The following is a 14,805-nucleotide window of genomic DNA, read 5'->3' as shown; positions in this document are numbered from 1 at the left end:
ACAAAGTATACCGGTACAGTTTAGTGCATCTGTCCACACTAGCGAGAAATGTTTGCGGTTTTCTTTCACGGTAGTTGAAATGCGCGTGCGCGAGATGTTTCCGTGGTTACCGAGTAACTTCCTTCCGAGAATATATGGCATCCGTTATTTCGAGATCTCGAGAAAACAAAACAATTATTTCATGATCTCAGCTGGATCACTGTGTCTCCGTCGGTAGAGACGAAGCCGGGCCAGTCTTCTGCGGAGGTGCCGCGGACTAATTTTGAAATCATCCCTTATTAAAAGGCTTAATGCAATCTCTCCCAGTGTTAACCCCTGATCAAAATATTGCCTTATTAGGTGATCGATTATTCCAGACATTCTAATGACCAAAGTTGCGTCTATACAGAATGAGAAATAGCCCCAAAGTCAGCATATCACAAGTCTCTTGGCGCACCTGAATGAACCATTTCTCAGCTGTTTACTCGAGATCACGGAATAATTGTTTTGTTTTCTCGAGATCCTGAATTAATTATGTCGTTATCTCGGGATAACAAGGTGAATTAAAAAAAAAAAGGATTATATGAAGGGCCTCTCTCGGCTTCCGTACGGATGAAACAACGTGTGTGCGCTTTTTGTTGTCAATGTACAGTCTGTATTTCTGGTGGTCATTTATTCAGTCGAATCGTATAAAACGTGCGAGGCAGTTGGGAAAGAAACAAACGAATCGCCGTTCTTCACTATTTTATTCAGCGAAGACATCGATTGAGGTGTGTGACTTTGCGCATTATATTTGTATCGATACAGAGCCGCTTCATCTGTCCACACTACAGCGAAGCGCTACAGTACCGATACTGTACCGATACGAAACCCATACATTTGTGGGTTTCGTACCGATACAGTTATACCGCTACAGTACCGGTATAGTTGCTAGTGTGGACAGGTGTTACGGTACGAAAGTAGTTTCGTATCGGTATAAAATCCCTAGTGTGGACTAGGGCTTTGATTTCGAACTTCGATATTCGAATACAATTCGAATGTTGTGAAAAAAAGAGATGTTCGAACGAATATTAGGCAGCTCTAAATATTCGAACCTGTATATGGTATCATTAGGCATAATTCTTTTATTTTTGTGAATGTGGTTGTAAACGTTTTCAGTTCAGGTCGCAGGTTTTTTTTTTTTTTTAACGTCTGTGGAATTTATGTGAATCGCGAAGGTCATTGTCTTTTGTCTTATCTGGGCACCTGTAGACGTTAGCGTCAAGCTGGCACGCATTGAACAATGGAGTCAGATGCTAGCACGTTGGAGATTTGCACTCCGGAGAATTTAAAAAGTGATGTGTGGCGCTATTTTGGATTCGAAAAAAAAGATGGAGAATGCGATTAAAAAAAAAGGTTACCTGTAAAATAGGCCTACAATAAATGAAGTGTAATGTAACTGCTGATGTGATTAAATGCAATATAAAATGCGACTTTTTCTTCTGAAAATATCGATGTGTTTGTTTTTTTCTGCAGATATTTGGTTGGTTTTTGTACACCTGATGTTATAACATAAGAAATGAAATTACTAACATAGACTATGCGACACTGCGCAGTAATGCTTTCATGCGCTGTTATTTTTGTCAACTTGGGATAGTTGCTAAAAATAAAAAAAACTATTAGCTTACTTGCGCAAGTAGCCTATAGGCCTAGATTAATTTAGCCTACACATGGTGGAATTTACATACCATGAAGTTCATAAGTTAACGAAGTGAGCACGTAAAACTAATCTGTGATCTTATAACATATCGTGTCCGTGTTGGTTTGAATTGTGAATCAGAGACGCGAGCAGGAAGCAGTGACATGACAGCTGACACCGGTCTCATTCAAAACGAACATTCTCAAAAGCCAACACGAATGGGCTCGGAACGGCAGTGTTATAAACTCACAGATTAGGTGTAGGCCTAGCAGTACCTGCTCATTTTGTAAACGTTCCCCTTTGATTGTCAGTGAGGCTACAGTTTAGAGGCTTTCATCAGTACAAGCAACCAGGAAACCGAAGGAACAGCGTTTCGCACAAAAAAGGCAACGGACAAACGACGAAGTTTGTGGATTATGTAACTTTAAAAGTGTCAGCCGGTATAATGCCAATTACTACGACACTGCACATTTCATTAGTAGTGGTTGTAAAAACGCGCCTGAATATTTCATATTTCCTGCACGTAATCTTATTGACATTGACTGAACACTGCCCCCTGGTGGACTGAATATCATATTTAATTTTGATGCCGAGGTGTTAAGGCCAATTTATGCTGACAACCCAGTCCTCGCAGACGGTGTCGCAGACAGTGTCTGCGTAGCCCCCCCACCTTCGCAGACGCTCTGTGTGCACCTCCCAAAAATTGTGACCACCGCAGAAGCCTCGCAGACAAGAGGGCTCTGATTGGTCCACTCTACCCGCTGTACACGCACTTCCGCTTCCCTACTTTCCCGGTTTGTTTTGTTTTCACGACCGGCATTTTTAAAAACACGAGCGAAGATGGAGCAGCACGAAGAGCGGTTGATTGAGGAAGTGAAGAAGTACGGACATCTATACGACTCCAGTTCTAGTCATTATAAAAAAGTTCGAGTCATTATAAGTAACCGGAGGATAAACACTCCACTAACCACACCCATCAACTACTCCTAGCGACTTCTCGCCCCCTTGCGTTGTGCCGGTGAATAACATCGCGCACGCCTATTCCCCCGCTCAACAATAAATTACAACGTCTGCGAAAAGCTATCTGCGAAAGCCTTGTCGCACAAGCATGCAGAGGCCTTTAGTGAGGCATTTAAGAATAATATAATTAATAAAAGTTCGAATACTATTCGAATGTCTAGATTAATTTCCAAACGAACTTCGAATATGATTTTTGGGCCAAGGTCAAATCCCTAGTGTGGACAGGGTACAAGTCTCTCTCCGTGCTCATTATATTTGATCAGTTGACTAGCACTCGGCTGCTTTACAGCTGTTAATAAAATTTATTTAGGACTCCGCGTCGGACTAATACGCCGAAATGATGTGCAGGATTAAATTTAAAGAAAGCTTTGGCCAACAGTGTGATCGAAGCCAGTGCTTGTGATTTCAGCTGCTTCTCCTCGATTTAAAGCAGCGGTTTGTGAGTCAGTGTACGAGTTTTACCAGAGCTCACTGCTCGTACACTCACCACAGCAGCAACAAAAAAAAATACATCGTTACATTACATCTCCTTTTTATAAAGCCAAATCAATTACCTTCGATCAGCAAATAAACTTTCTTCAAGCTTTTCTTCACTTGATGATTTGAATACAGTTGTATCATGTGAGATGATCCTTCAGCCACAGTGTACCTTCTGTTCTTTGTCTCACAGCCACATTTCCCTGGACCCCTTCCCTCGCCTGGATCCTCCGCCTCCCACCAACAAGAAGCGTCTCCCTCGCGCTTTGAAGACCACTCAGGAAATGATGATCTCCTCTGACCCTGTGGTGGCCTCTCCAGAGCTCTCAGACTCCTCCCCAGAGAAGATCCACCACATCAAAGCCCCTGAGCTGCCCGAAGAGCCAGAGAATCCCTCAGGAACTGATAACGTTCTGGAGGCCCAGACAGAAGAGGAGAACAGATCAGGGGTGAAAGGCCAGTCTGCTGATATGGATGGCATCCAAACAGCAGAGGAACAGAAGGAACGCGGCACTGCGGACGAAGACCAGTCGCACATGCAGCTCTCCGTTCCAGATCTCATCCACAAGGACGGCCTAGAGCTCAAGCAGAAGCTGAGCAGCTCCGAGAGCAGAATGGCGTCCACACCACGGCCAGGGAAAGGAGACCGTCGCATCAGCGTGAGCGAGGGAGAACTTCTGCAGAACGGCTCAGTGGAACACACGAGAACATCCAGCGGGGAGAACGACGAACCACACCCAGACCTGCTTTCATTCGAGTGAAAACCTGGAATAGAAATGGACAATGTCATGATATGAAGTTCTTCGTCATGTTCTTCAAGCGAGAAGGGACTCACTCATGACTAAAGGAACCAAGCAAAGTGGATTTAATGTCATGACATTTCTGTGAACCACTGTCAGTGTTGCCAGATTGGGCAGTTTCAAGTGCATTTTGGTGGGTTTTGAACATATTTTGGGCTGGAAAACGTCAGCAGTATCTGGCAACACTGACCACTGTCATGCCTGAGTATGCACTATAACATGTTTATTACGCCTCACTTTATCATATATTACCACAGAAATATATTCTGAATATTTTATTTACTTTAACAACTCAAATCACTATTTTAGATTTATGATTAAGCTTTTTCTGCACCTGTCAATACTTCTAGACATTTCAGAGATTATTCTTGTTGTGCGTTTTATACTAAAGGATTGGCAGCGCAGCATCAGTAGAAGCCAAAGTGAGGATTTTATTGCTGTAATACTTCGAAAGCTCCATATCCAGCTTCCGTCTCACGACAGACTCACCCTGTGTTCACACTGGCAAGAGATAAAGTCGGAGTGAGCTTCAGTACAGCCACAGCGCCAAGCCATGTGCGTTTAATTCAATTAAAAAAAAAAAAAGAGTAATCCTCACTCAGATTAGTGCTTTATTACCACTTTTTACTAAAAACATTAGGTATGTTGTTTCTATCCAGTTAATTTTGCTTCAGTTTTGTCATTATAAAATGACATTTCTATGTAATATTTTACATATCACCACAACTTTATTCTCTTTAACTTTAGCAGATCTGTTGTTCGTCGATGCATTTGCAAACTTTTTTTAACAATATTTTATTTTATTTTATGGCTTGCGCATAAGAATGCATGACGTCAATGAACACTAAGCTACTAGAGCTGACGCACAACTGAGATGAACTAAAGAATGATCTCTATGCACTCCCAAAGCTCATCTCATCTCATCTCATTATCTCTCGCCGCTTTATCCTGTTCTACAGGGTCGCAGGCAAGCTGGAGCCTATCCCAGCTGACTACGGGCGAAAGGCGGGGTACACCCTGGACAAGTCGCCAGGTCATCTTTCGAACGCTGACGTAATCAAGCCGGAAGTTTCCCGTGTCCAAAATCGCTCTCTACTGACTATATAGGGCACTATATAGCGTGGACGCCATTTTGTAGTGCTGTCCGAAATCTTTGTGAGGATTATGTGTGAAATGCGCTCAGTATAATATGGATTTATCACAAAAATACATGCATGTGTTTATTATTTTGAAAACCCACCAGCCGACTGATCTGGCACGTTTTAATTGTGCGACAGTAACGACGTAAATACCAGCGCGACGGGCTCGTCCTTATCCTGTCGTCTTTCCAACTCTTCTCTACTCCACGTTGGTTCGGAGTCGTATGGAATAATCTCCATCACTGATGAAGCTGGCAAATCTCGAAATTAATCTAAATTGGAATGATATGGCGATCTGGCCGCTGTGTAAAGAGTTTTCAAAATGGCGGCGTTGACACTTCACGTTTGAAGTCTCGCACAAGTCTCGTGAAGATCACATGGATAAGCGACGCCTGCCGTGGACCAAACGAACTACATTCAATACGGCTAAAAACAGAAAAGGCTGATAAGTGTAATATAATATGCCAAAACGAGTCATGATATAAGGTTCCAAAAACGTAATTGAATAACACGTTAAGTAAGAAATAAAGCAAATTTAAAAATGACTTCAGTTCTCCTTTAACTAAAACGGGGCAGTCGAGCAGGAACGTTAGTCCAACATAGACTGGTACCAAAATCCAGAATTGTGACACCCAAAGGCATTTTTGAGACAAAGTCGGCAAACAGTCTTATTTTGTCAATTTGGGTGTGCCGAATTCAAATCTGCAATATGCCGAGCTCTATCTGACCTCTGTTGACCTCTAGAGGTCATATAGAGCTCGGCATATTGCAGATTTGAATTCGGCACACGCATTCGCCATATCATTCCATACTAACCCTGATTAACCTGTATACCCTGTATGCCCCCACATTTTGTATGCTGCTGAATCTGTCCTTTTTTCAGTAGCTTTGTATAAACAATAACCGCTAAATGTAATGCAATGTTATGTAAGGTGATCGCCTAGGCATTCTCATTGTGAAAAGTAAGTCACATGTACATGGGCTGGCATTTAATGTTGTATTTGTTCCTTTCTATTTGTTTTTTGTCTGTTCATATTCTTTTTGGGGGAGTAAAGTCAGTTTAAAAAGGCCGTTCAACGCATAGGCCTATAGGCCAAGTTTAATGACCTTGAGGTTATCAGAGGTCATATGTCGTTTTACAAATGAAAAATGAATTCAGCACCCAAACATTTAACAAACAAGGCCATTTGCTAACTTCATTAATCATTTTAGTACATTTCATTCCTTAAAAGCTGAGAAACTGGGTTCAGCTGAGACGTTTACAGGCCCAAAGTTCAATGACCTCTAGAGGTCAACAGAGGTCAGATAGAGCTCGGCATATTGCAGATTTGAATTCGGCACACCCAAATTGACAAAATAAGACTGTTCGCCGACTTTGTCTCAAAAATGCCTTTAACTCCTTAAATAAGCACTTCTTTAAATGTTGGTACCAGTCTAACACAGCAGCAGAGACAGTTTCACATAAAGGCAGCAACAGCCACCGTCAAATGGTGCGATCGGAGTCTTGTTCTCCGACTCAACTTGAAATTTTCTTTAATGACTCGGATTTGAACACTGGGGACTCGAGACTGGACTCTGACTCGAGGTTTAATGACTCGAGTACAACACTGTTCAAACATCATGAACCCAGTTACAAACGGAAAAGTTATCGGCTTCAAGACTTTTTCAAAGCTTTTATTTGATTCTTCATGCAAGATGATGTTTGGACTCCCAGATAATTGGAAATATCCAGAAACTGCATGTTTGGAAAGTTGTTGAAATCGCTTGAAAAGTCTGGGTTTTTTAAGCTGCCGGGGTCCAATCCATCGCATTCAATATTTTTTCTTGATATCTCGATTTTGCTTTCAGTTCTAATCCGTCAACAGTCAGATGTAGAACGTTTTCCACAAGATGACGACGGACGCGGACTTGACTTGGACGCTATCTTTGATAGTTAGTTGCCCGTCACTTGGAAACCGGAAGTGAACCAGGAAGCAAAAAGTCACGTGATTGCAAGCAAAGGATAAAATAATGCACGGCCACAAAATACTAATGCAGTAGGTTTATATCACCACTGGAGCTCTGTACTACTCCATTATAAAAGTCTGTAATGATTTTGGGATTTTTTTTTTTTTAAATACGTAAAGGTAAACTGCTGTTAAGATTTTCATTGTCGGTGAAACAGATCCTTAGTAGCCAGTTGTAATGGTGGCTGACTTTAAGGCACTTTAAATGGCTTTTTTTTTCCTTTTTTGGGGCATTATTATAATATGCAGGTCACATGTCTAACCTTTACATTAGTCTGTACACATTTCACAGCTGGAACTGGAAACAGGTGGATTATCTCGAAGAGGACGTGAACTGGGCGCGACATCTCTGACTTTCTTGCTCGTTTTTGAACACCGAGTCCACAGTGATATGAGGAATCCACAAAACTACAGGTCCAGTCAAAAGTTTGTGCACCCCTGCTCTACTCAGTCAGAGGGTTTTCTTTCTGTATTTTGTATTTTCTACATTGTAGAACGTCCATCCGTCCGTTATCTCTAGCCGCTTTATCCTGTGCAGGGTTGCAGGCAAGCTGGAGCCTATCCCAGCTGACGAGAGGCGGGGTACATTCTGGACAAGTCGCCAGGTCATCACAGGGCTGACACACAGACACAGACAACCATTCACACTCACACTCACACCTACGGTCAATTTAGAGTCACCAGTTAACCTAACCTGCATGTCTTTGGACTGTGGGGGAAACCGGAGCACCCGGAGGAAACCCACGCGGACACGGGGAGAACATGCAAACTCCGCACAGAAAGGCCCTCGCCGGCCCCGGGGCTTGAACCCAGGACCTTCTTGCTGTGAGGCGACAATTGTAGAACAATACTGAAGATATCAAAACTATGAAACAGCTTATCGAACATATCTGGAATTATGTCGTAAACCAAAAAAAGTGTTCAAAAACCAACATGCTTGATATTTTAGATTCTTCAAAGCATCCAGCGTTTACCTTGATGACGCTTTGTACACTACTGGCATTATCTTAACCAGCTTCATGGAACGCTTTTCAATTAACAGCTGTGCTTCGTCGAAAGTTTCTTGCCTTCTTAATGCGTTTGAGATCAAACAGTAAATAGTACACAATAAAAACGCAGTCCATATTATGTCAAGAACTGCTCAACTAAGGGCCCGTTTACACGAGGACGCTGTCGGGTAAAAACGGCTAAATATTTTATCGGAAGTGCCTTTCGTCTACACGGGGACGGCGTTTACGAGACTGAAAAACGGCAAAAATTGAAAACGCCTTCCAGAGTGGATAAGTTAAAAACGGCCCCCGTTGCGTATCCGTCTAAACTACAGTACCCAATACGCGAAACTCTGCTCGGATCTGCTCACGTCGGGTACGCGTTTACGTCATACATGTGTCATATACTGTACATGCCAGCCCGGGAAGTAAGAAAGTAAGTAAAAAAGTAAGAGCATGTCTGATTACATCGATCCAACGGACCTTCAAGCTGCTCTGGCAGCTTTAATAAACGTCCAGGAGTCCTTCGAACATCTATACCGAATCTGCACATATACCGTTAATGAACAGAGGCGGGTATAGCATGCTCTTACTTTTTTACTTACTTTCTTACTTACCATAGCCAGAGTAGTCAAAGTTTTCGCGGCGCAGATGTGCAGATCAGACAAGACGGAAGACGTTGCGCATGCGTGCAGACATAGCGGAGGTCTTTCACAGCACCACCAAGCCGCCTGGCATGCACATCCAATTGAATTCCACACATTTATGCGTCACCGTATAGACGCAGATTTCCTCCTTGAAAACGGTCGTGTAGACGCGGAAAAAAGCGAGAACGAAAACGGACTTTTGCGTTTTTGTTTCAGACCGTCCCCGTGTAAAGTGGGCCTAAGTAAACAAACGACATCCATCATTCCTTTAAGACATGAAGTGTGTTTTAATTCATAAAAGAAAAAGCACTGAATTAGAAGGCGTGTCCGAACTTTTCGCATGTTGAGTGTAATCATGTTGGTTCCAGAGATGAGTGCATCAGCAGTCAGGTAGAAGATGCTGGAAAGGTGAGAAGGATGCATCAGAAACGTAGGGGCTGAATTAGCAGGGAAAAAAGCACTAATAAAGATGTTTAGGTGTTCACTTTTTTGACCTGATTAACCTGCTCGTGGTTGTGATCGTAGATGGTTATTCGGTATAACTACAGCTGTGTGTTAAAGCTGAAGGAAGTCGAAAGTAAGGCCCTGTCCACACGGCAGCGGATTCAGGTGAATCCGATAAAATTGTTTAGCGTTCCGACCTGGCGTCCACACGGCACCGGCGTTTTGGGTGCCCCAAAACGATATTTTTTGAGAACGGTTTCCAGAGTGGAAAAATCTGGCAACGGCGCCGTTGCGAAGTCGTCTGGATGAGTAGAACGGATTTGTTTACGATGACGTCACAACCACATGACTAGAACAAGCAGCAGTCACTCATTCACGCCGGGTAGAAGAAGGGGTTTATGCGCATGCGTCCTACTTCTTCTATTGTTCTGGTGTTTCCGATGGGACCGTCTTACAGCGCCCCTAGAGGTGTGACATGTGTATTGCATCGTTTTCAGCAAGCGTTGCGTTGCCATATGGACCTGATATTTTACTGATCCGTTGCCCATGTGGACGCGATATTTTTTTTACCCGCTAAAAAAAAAATCTCGTTGCCGTTGTCGTGTGGATGTAGCCTAAGACGCGGGTGTACGTATAACTAAAGCAAGGTCCAGACAGCACGCTGTTCAGTAAGCCTGGCTATTCAGGACGGAAGATAAAGCAGGACAAGAATGAGGCCCAGGAGGCTGAGTGCAGGATTCAGAGAGAGAGAGAGAGAGAGAGAGAGATTACAGAGTGCTGCTGATGGTCAGAGTGATGGCCCGTTTGGAAAATGGCACTAATGAGGCTCAGCGAGTGGAAAGCCGCGAGAACGAGCCTGGAGATAAGGAATGGTGTAACTCGGCTTATACCGAGCGCTGATGAATTCTGCATTCTGAATAGAGACAACGTTTTTGATTAATTCTCTTTATTATATGGCACGAGCCGCTTCCGGTAAAATCGTGCGCTCTGATTGGTTCCTTGGCGCGCAGTATTTTCCCCTAATGCCCGTGGGAGATTACGGACTTTCTTTCCAAGGTGCTGGCTTTCAATGTTGCAAAAAACAAAACAACAAGTAAAGATGAACTGGAAATCAAAACGGAATCAAAAACAGCAAAAGACAAACAAGAGTCAGTGAGTTATTCAAGAAATGAGCAACGGAGAGTGTTTAGAAACCGCTAACCGCTAACAGTTTTGAAACGGCTAGCTGTTTATTCTGCATGCGTGACTCAACTACGTTACAAATATGACGTGACTGAAAGCAGCGTCACGCCTCATTATACTGACCGTCTATTTTAATCTTAGAAATAAAAAAGCCATGTAATAAACTCGTGTTATTAACCTCGCTTGCTCGGTCTTTACGGGAAAATATCAGACCGACGTCTTGACAGTACGGACCAAGCCACTAACATGCTAACAGTTAGCATGTTAACTGTTAGTATGTTAACCTTAACGTGTGAGCATGCTAAGGCTAACATGTTAGCTTGTTAGATGTTAGCATTAGCATGGAAACAAGTTAACTGCTAGCACGTGAGCTGTTAGCATTCTAGCCGTTAGTATGTGAGCTGTTTGCATGTTAGTGCTAGCATGTTGACATGCTAACTGTTGGCATCTTAGCTGTTAGCATACTAGCTGTTAGCAAGTGAGCTGTTAACATGCTAGCCTTAGCATGTTAACATGCAGTTAGCATATTAGCATGCTAACTGTTAACATGTTAACCTAAGTGTTTTAACATGCGAACAGTTAGTATGTTAGCTAACGTATGTGAGCATGTTAGCCTTAGCATGTTGACATGCTAACTGTTAGCATGTTAGCATTAGCATGTTAACCCAAGTGTTCTAATATGCAGTGTGTTAGCCAGAGTATGTTAGCATGTTAGCCTTAGCATATTGACATGTTAACTGTTAACATGTTAGCTGCTAGCATGCTAACTGTTAGCATTAGCATGTTAACTATCAACATATTAACCTGTTAGCTGCTAGCATATTAGCCTAAGTGTGTTAACGCGAACAGTTAGCATGTTAGCCTTAGCATGTTGACATGATAACTGTTAGCTTGTGAGCTGTTAGCATGCTAACTGTTAGCATGTTAACTGTTAGCATGTTAACATGCGAATAGTTAAGGCCAATTTATGCTGACAACCCAGTCCTCGCAGACGGCGTCGCAGATGGTGTCTGCATAGTCCCCCCACCTTCGCAGACGCTCTGCGCGCACCTCCCAAAAATTGTGACCACCACAGAAGCCTCGCAGACAGCGCCGCAGACAAGAGGGCTCTGATTGGTCCACTCTACATCCGCTGTACACACACTTCCGCTTCCCTACTTTCCCGGTTTGTTTTGTTTTCACGACCGCCATTTTTAAAAACACGAGTGAAGATGGAGCAGCACGAAGAGCGGTTGATCGAGGAAGTGAGGAAGTACATACATCTATACGACTCCAGTTCTAGTCATTATAAGTAACCGGAGGATAAACACTCCACTAACCACACCCACCAACTACTCCGAGCGATTTCGCGACTTCGCGCCCCCTTGCGTTGTGGCGGTGAATAACATCGCGCACGCCTATTACTCCCCGCTCAACGATAAATTACAACTGTCTGCGAAAAGCTATCTGTGAAAGCCTTGTCGCAAGAGCATGCAGAGGCCCTTAGCCAGAGTATGTTAACATGTTAACCTTAGCATGTTGACACGATAACAGTTAGCATGTTAGCTGGCTCGGCCCATACTGTCAAGACCTCGGTCTGATATTTTCCCGTGAAGACCGAGCGAGCGAGATTAAGGAGTTAATAACATCAGCAGCAGACTGTAGTGTTATTTATACGAATGCGCTTGTGAGATTGTAAGAATACGTTATTGTTTCCGTAGCAACAACTTGCACATGGACTTGTACGGCAAGAGCTTCATGTTGAGATTTAACAGAACGTTTCACTGCTGGTGAATTTTATCATTTTTGGAAGGAGTCTCAAAATCCAGGAGTCAGTAATACTGTACTTTAAGAGTCAGAGGTAAAGCGTTCTGATACGGGAAAATCTTCACCACGGAGGATTTTACATTTTCATCAGGAACAAATACATTTCACGTTTCTGTTTAATTCATTTTAAGAGAGAGGGGGGGAAGGAAACGGAACAACCATTTATAGCTGCTATAAGATGAGGAAATAACAGAAGGAGCAAACTTATTTTGCAGATGTTCCAGAACACGACGTGGATAAACTGTAATACACGTTCTTTATGAAGAAGTTAATCAAATAAATTGCTGTTATTGAAAATAATCAGCTTTGCTTTTGCTTCGCACCACACCGTCACTGCTTAGTTTCCTCCAACAGCACGCTGCATCCAGGCTTTTTATTCCCAACACAAATCTCAGTCTGATTTCACTCCGTCAGACAAATCCTCCTCTTCCACAGACCCCAGACCCACTCGGACGTTTCCCTGCTCAATGCAGAAACCCTGGAGAATGCTTTTAAGCTGTTTTATTTGGGACGTCATGCAATGTTTAGTCGTTTCATGACAATTAGAATGAAGACAAATGTATTTTCATCTGATGATGACGAGCAATTTACAGAAGGAAAAGGTTTTTAAAAGAGCAGCAGGTCGGAGTGATGAAAAGCATTACGGAGGTGTTGCGTTTGAGTGACGGATTTATTCTCCACAATAAATGAAGACGTTTTGGGAACAGAACCTCGATCCATGAGGGCGTATGCTTCATGTGGGCAGTGAGTCAGCCTCTCGCTGCACGAACGCCGTGTCTCACTGGGTCATCAAACGTAAAGTAACATTATTTTATGATACCTATAAATGTATATGTGGGAGGGGGAAGAGATCAACTAAAAGCTATTTCTATTTTAGTCAGATTTGAAGGGTTTTTTTTTTTTATCATGATGGGGAATGTATTCAAAGAAGAGAAGAATGATTGATTGTCATTTCTTTTTGACTTGTTTTGTTTCTGTGGCTTTTAAACCGTCAGCTGTCACGTCTCTCACTTTACAATGATTTTAAATGAAGGAAGGAAAATGCTGAAGGAATGTCGTTCATGAAGGTTTTGTGAGCACACTTTAACAAAGTACAAGACCTCAGATATTACAGATTTTGTATTAAAGACATTTTTCAGAGTAAAGCCTCGCTGTTTTTCTTCCCGATGCAGTCGTTCTGCAGTAAATGGTTCAGTCTGTTTGGATGGATGACAGAATCTGAGAGCTACATCAAATACTGTGGTGTGTGTGTGTGTGTGTGTGTGTGTAAAAGGATTGCATTACAAACTGTTGCCTGTTCTTCGGATAACGTTTCAAGAGAATTGTAAATACACTAAGCATGTACAGGCAAAGTTAACCGAGGCAAATAAATGTTTGTATGTCATTCAGAAAGGAAGGTTTTTCTCAAATACAGTGGTGCTTGAAAGTTTGTGAACCCTTTAGAATTTTCTATACTTCTGCATAAATATGACCGAAAACATCATCAGATTTTCACACAAGTCCTAAAAGTAGATAAAGAGAACCCAGTTAAACAAATGAGACAAAAATATTATACTTGGTCATTTATTTATTGAGGAAAATGATCCAATATTACATATCTGTGAGTGGCAAAAGTATGTGAACCTCTAGGATTAGCAGTTAATTTGAAGGATGAAATTAGAGTCAGGTGTTTTCAATCAATGGGATGACAATCAGGTGTGAGTGGGCACCCTGTTTTATTTAAAGAACAGGGATCTATCAAAGTCTGATCTTCACAACACATGTTTGTGGAAGTGTGTCATGGCACGAACAAAGGAGATTTCTGAGGACCTCAGAAAAAGCGTTGTTGATGCTGATCAGGCTGGAAAAGGTTACAAAACCATCTCTAAAGAGTTTGGACTCCACCAATCCACAGTCAGACAGATTGTGTACAAATGGAGGAAATTCAAGATCGTTGTTACCCTCCCCAGGAGTGGTCGACCAACAAAGATCACTCCAAGAGCAAGGCGGGTAATAGTCAGCAAGGTCACAAAGGACCCACGGGTAACTTCTAAGCAACTGAAGGCCTCTCTCACATTGGCTAATGTTAATGTTCATGAGTCCACCATCAGGAGAACACTGAACAACAATGGTGTACGTGGCAGGGTTTCAAGGAGAAAGCCACTGCTCTCCAAAAAGAACATTGCTGCTCGTCTGCAGTTTGCTAAAGATCACGTGGACAAGCCAGAAGGCTACTGGAAACATGTTTTGTGGACGGATGAGACCAAAATAGAACTTTTTGGTTTAAATGAGAAGCATTGTGTTTGGAGAAAGGAAAACACTGCATTCCAGCATAAGAACCTTATCCCATCTGTGAAACATGGTGGTGGTAGTATCATGGTTTGGGCCTGTTTTGCTGCATCTGGGCCAGGACGGCTTGCCATCATTGATGGAACAATGAATTCTGAATTATACCAGCGAATTCTAAAGGAAAATGTCAGGACATCTGTCCATGAACTGAATCTGAAGAGAAGGTGGGTCATGCAGCAAGACAACGACCCTAAGCACACAAGTCGTTCTACCAAAGAATGGTTAAAGAAGAATAAAGTTAATGTTTTGGAATGGCCAAGTCAAAGTCCTGACCTTAATCCAATCGAAATGTTGTGGAAGGACCTGAAGC

General features: G+C 42.6%; 1 protein-coding gene across 1 annotated transcript in view; it reads left to right on the top strand.

Moving 5' to 3' along the window:
- The window catches only part of nos1apa (nitric oxide synthase 1 (neuronal) adaptor protein a), a 546,141-nt gene extending 532,829 nt beyond the window's left edge, over positions 1-13,312 (top strand). The window contains exon 12 of the mRNA XM_060920033.1: positions 3,348-13,312. Coding sequence (XP_060776016.1) covers positions 3,348-3,915 — 568 coding nt within the window. The 3' untranslated portion in view covers positions 3,916-13,312. The remainder of the gene's footprint in view (positions 1-3,347) is intronic.
- The last annotated feature ends 1,493 nt before the right edge of the window (positions 13,313-14,805 follow it).

The sequence above is a fragment of the Neoarius graeffei genome, chromosome 4 (assembly GCF_027579695.1).
Source record: "Neoarius graeffei isolate fNeoGra1 chromosome 4, fNeoGra1.pri, whole genome shotgun sequence".
NCBI lineage: Eukaryota > Metazoa > Chordata > Actinopteri > Siluriformes > Ariidae > Neoarius > Neoarius graeffei.
The sequence above is the reverse complement of the archived record's forward strand: the minus strand, read 5'-3'. Positions and strand labels throughout refer to the sequence as shown.